We start from the raw sequence: 4,798 nt of genomic DNA, 5'->3' as shown, positions 1-4,798 counted from the left end.
AAAAAATAGAAACTGAATGGAAATAGTTGGAACTTGCAAGCAGGTAGGGTTAGTCAGGCTGGCTCATATGGGGCGTATGCACACTTGGGCGCCCCCCACTTTTAAGGGGAAATATTGGATTCTGCCTGTGACAAAAGGAGTTCCCGGAAATCACTATGAAGGAAAGAAAACAGGACATCACAACATGGAGTCGAAAATGGGGTCTGTTAGCTGCCCTGCAATAGAGCTGCAGCTCACAGAGGCTTGGACCTTCAGGCACTGGCAATGTCGTGGTTTCTCAAACAGATGGTTGGGGAACTTGGTAAGCCTATGGAGGGTCTGGATTCGTAACACCCTGGCATGTTTTATTTTCTCATAACCAGGGTATTTAGCTCCTGTAAGCGAGCTTTTCTTTAGATTGTGGAGAGTGGTTAGGCCACAATGGTTTTTATTAAAACGTTATGACTATAAATACATTCTTGCCCCTATGCAAATAACTTTAGTAACCGCTTATAGTATATAGCGAGACTACTCAAACATAGCCCCACTCTAGGGTTACATATGGGTGGGATTAACTTCCTTTAGACACCCCAGACAGTTGCTGATTTTTATAGTTTATAAAGACTGAATGGCTTTAATAAACGTATTAATAAAATAAAATTAACAGCCAAGTACTTTGTCACATATGGCTACCTTCCCATGAATCTACGAGTGTTGAAAATTATGGTGCCACTATTAACCAACATCCAATTCTCTGTTGCTGCAGAAAAAATTATTTTCCCCAATGATTACACAAACTCTTGTTCCATTACACAAATGTATTTGGCGGGTTTGAGTTTATTGGCCAGGCAAGCTTTTTCTCCTTTGCTTCCCTGTCGAACGAGTCATAAATTGAATCTTTGGTGATTGTTTTAGCAGGGGCGGGTATTTCGGAAATGCCAACATAGTTTTTTTTTGCCACCCTGGAGCTGGTAGTGATGGTGTAGGCATTACTGCGGTAGCACTTCATGGATGACATGCAGAAGGTTTCCTTCATCCCCTTCCTGAAGTTGGCATTGTAGATAGAGTACAAGGTGGGCTTGGATGCAGAAGAGCTGAAGGAGATCCAGGTAATGGCCATGAACACCATAGAGCTCTTTCTGTTGTCCGCTTCACTGGGATGCCAGAGCTGAACTATGTAAAATGGCAGCCAAGACAGCAGAAACACAGCATTCAACATCAAGAACATCTTGATAGTTTTTACTTTGGTCCTAGGGACGATGTTCATAGTCCGCCTCACAGTCCGCCCATCTGTGCCAATCCTCCAAATGTACTTGATGACCTTCTGATAAAAGAGGACAATGAGGACACATGGGAGGAGGTACCCCAGCAAGAGGTGAACCACACTGTAAATGGCACCATCCCAAGAGTTTGGTAAGAAGTAGTTGCAATGACTACCTAGATCAGAGTTGTAGAAGAAGAAGACAGGCGAAACAAATGCTGCATCAAATACCCAGGAGGCTGCAATCATTTTCTTGGCCTTCTCGCGGGACACCTTGAAGCTCAAAGGGTAGACAATGGTGTAGAAACGATCTACACAGATTGAGAGCAGAACGTATATCTGGACTCCTGGAGCCAGATATTGAAAATACCTCACCAGCTTGCACATGACCCCACCAAGTGCCCATCGACCTGAAGTGAACTGGAGCAGCACGAAGGGGGTGCAGCCTATACTTAGCAGCAGGTCAGCACAAGCCAAGGAAACCACAAAATAATTGGTTGTGGATTGGGTCCTTCGACTCCTGTGAATGACCAAGCAAACCAATGCATTCCCAAAGACAGAGAGCAGCCAGAGGGCCCCAAAAACCAGGCTAGCTGCAACGACTTCCCCAGGCATGAGTACTTGCAGGTGCTCCTGTGAGGCTGTGCTGTTGGCACCATGCCTGCTGTTCTCTCGGTATTGGCTTGTCATGTCAGGGCTCCGCAGAAGCATTGGGTGTTCGGATGGACTGCTGTTCTGCAGCGGCAGAAGGAGAGTAGGGACAACAAAGGATGGATGACTGTTGTCCATTCGAAGGGCAAAGACCATGATGTTCTCTTTAGCTTTCTGATCTCTACAGGGAAAAGAATAAGAACAATTTGTTAAAATAACACCAACCAGACCAATATTTAAAATTACCATAGTTCTGATCTTGCCCAATCTTCTCTTGAAGTATTGACCCCGGTAATGGCTTCTATATCTTGGGTTGGCTAGACATGTACACCAGTGGACACGTTACAAATGCTCAGCCCTTTTCAGTTACTATGAGGCTTCCTCTCAGATGGACTCCATGCAGGCAGGTGAGCCTGGCTTGGCTAGGTGACAGGCGGGTTTATGCATGCTGGTGGACATACTCTAAGGGCCGATTCACAGAACTAACTTAAGACAAAATCCTAAACTTACTACTTTTTGTATTCACAGAAGTTAGGATTTTGTCTTAAGACAGACTTAAGTTAGGATTCTGTCTTAAGTCTGTCTTAAGACAAAATCCTAACTTCTGTGAATACCAAAAGTAGTAAGTTTAGGAGTTGGTCTTAAGCTAGTTCTGTGAATCAGCCCCTAAGGGTCTGGAGAAGGCAGGAGTACAGTCAGTGCTTAATTTGTAAAATAATGAACGCTGGTGCCCAAAGCGCTGCTCAACAGCCCGCAGACGGCACTATTATATGTCAGCTCACAGAATACCAGGGCAACCTAATTTTGAATTAAACTAAGCCCACTTTATTCCGCTACCAGACACTCTTAGTCACTTTATTTCATTCTTGCAGGTTCCTGCATCCCCCCTTACTTATGGGTTTTCCATTTTTTTCATCCTCCTTCTTTCCCCTTTGTGTGTGCTTCCCTCTCTTATTCTTGGGAAATGCCCCACCGGCTCAAATTAAGCACTGGGTACAGTCCTCTGCTCACAGCTGGACTCACAAGACAATTGCAGAGTGATTCTTTTTGCTTTCCTTGCAATGCAGACACCAAGGTTTTTTTGCATTCTCTTCCCTCGGCATGGCAATAGTACTTAATGCTCCCCGACACCGCTTGGATCAGCTATTTGGATTACCAGGAGCTGGTCTGTGGAAAATAACTCCATGAAGTTTGCCAATAAGGGCAAACCTATACATGATTGTCTATGGCCCTGACCTGCCTCTGATAATTCAGATTTTCACTTTCCGTTTAGATGTCCCTCACTGTTTAGTCCTGACGAGACCCTCATCCAACAGTTCGAAACGCCGTCGACGCTATAGGGAATGAACCTCTCAAGCACAGCGTTCTATGATTGTAGATAGTCACTGATTATAATTGATTTACCATGGCGTTTGGTCATTTTCCCTTTGTAAATATCCATAGCTAAAAAATTGTACAGTTCACTTATTGTTTTATGTTCTGTGTTTTTTGCTCACAATATCACTGGGGACACATCGCACTTTTTTTGTATATATGTCGCTATTATAATTATAAGACTACTTTGTTCTAGTTGAAATACAAGAGTAATTTCTAAAAATTGGTATAAGTGTGCTTTTTTCCTTGCGAACCCCTTTCTGTTAAAAACCAATAGTGCTATTTAGCTGTTGTACTATATATTCTTTGGATAAACGTATTGCCCTGGTTCCGCCGTGAGTAGGGTCCCCCTTGTCCCCCCTTTTCGCATTTCTGATAATTCAGAGGTATTCTTGACTGTAAGCCTGTTTAAGAATGTGCCTTAGCACCCACAGTTTGCAGTTACCTGTCAAAGACGGAAATACATCTCAGTGGATGAAACGTCTACCACCCAGTTGTGAATAATTCTCATGAACTAAATGCTCTGCCATCCAAGTGTGGATACATCTCAGTAATGGAATGCCCTGATGCCCAGGGGTGACAATCATATGAGCGTGACACTAATGTGAGGTTGAATCTTTGGATGAAACTCCGTGGTGCAAAGGACTAAATTAATAAATAACAAGGGATGAAGTATAGTTAAAACTCAGTGGATGAAACGCCCTGGCGCCCATTAATACATGAATTCCAGAGGTTGAAATGCCCTCTTGGTCAGGTGCGGATACATCTCAGTGGATGACATACGCGGGAGGATGTGGGGCTGGTGAAATGCACCATATTGATAACAATCTGCTCAAAGTCCACTTCCCTACATCCTCAACCTGATCAGCTCATTCAACCTAAATATTATAACCCTGCAGACAACACACAGATTATCTTGAAAACTGAAAACCCCAAGGACATATGCACATCTAGACTAGTGACTGGGCCAAGAAAGTATGGATGATCAACCACCTTAAAATCTAGTTCTCCAACACCCAGAGGATGACAGTGGATTTATTACTAATCCCAGGGAGCTAGATACTGCATCATCCACATCAAGGTTGTCCAAAATCTCAAAGTGACCATGGATCTCAGACTATCCCTGAACCTAAATGTAAATGAAGTCACAAGAAGAATATTTTGTACTGTGCTGACACTGCAACGACTCTTCCCTCATCTGGGATATTCACACAAAATGCATGCCATTCTCACGATAGAGTTGTCAAAGGTGGACTATGCATGAACCTACAAGTCCCTGCTTCTTTCTACCCACACATTACAAAGCCTCAAAAACACATCAGAAAGTCTGCTACTACATCTCCCTTCGAAGAACACGTGGCATTAGTACTCCGCCCGCTGCACAGGCGCTCTGCTCTGCCTTGAAGGCATGGTGCACAATTCACAAAGCCATCAAAGCGAAAGGTCTGAGATACCTTAAATTCTACTGAGCAGTCTGCTCAGGAATCGAATCCTGCCACACAATCACCAATAGACATGCACTACTGTAGGGAG

The 4,798-nt window shown here is 43.8% G+C and overlaps 1 protein-coding gene across 1 annotated transcript; it reads right to left on the bottom strand.

The window, feature by feature from the left end:
• Window positions 1–696: 696 nt before the first annotated feature.
• GPR19 (G protein-coupled receptor 19) lies at window positions 697–2,062 on the bottom strand. Its single transcript, XM_086953608.1, has one exon. The coding sequence runs from the start codon at window positions 2,045–2,047 to the stop codon at window positions 788–790; it is 1,260 nt and encodes a 419-aa protein (XP_086809734.1). The 5' UTR covers window positions 2,048–2,062; the 3' UTR covers window positions 697–787.
• Window positions 2,063–4,798: the final 2,736 nt, after the last annotated feature.

Source organism: Lissotriton vulgaris, chromosome 1_2 (assembly GCF_964263255.1).
Source record: "Lissotriton vulgaris chromosome 1_2, aLisVul1.2, whole genome shotgun sequence".
Lineage (NCBI taxonomy): Eukaryota > Metazoa > Chordata > Amphibia > Caudata > Salamandridae > Lissotriton > Lissotriton vulgaris.
This window is presented reverse-complemented; position numbering and strand designations above follow the sequence as displayed.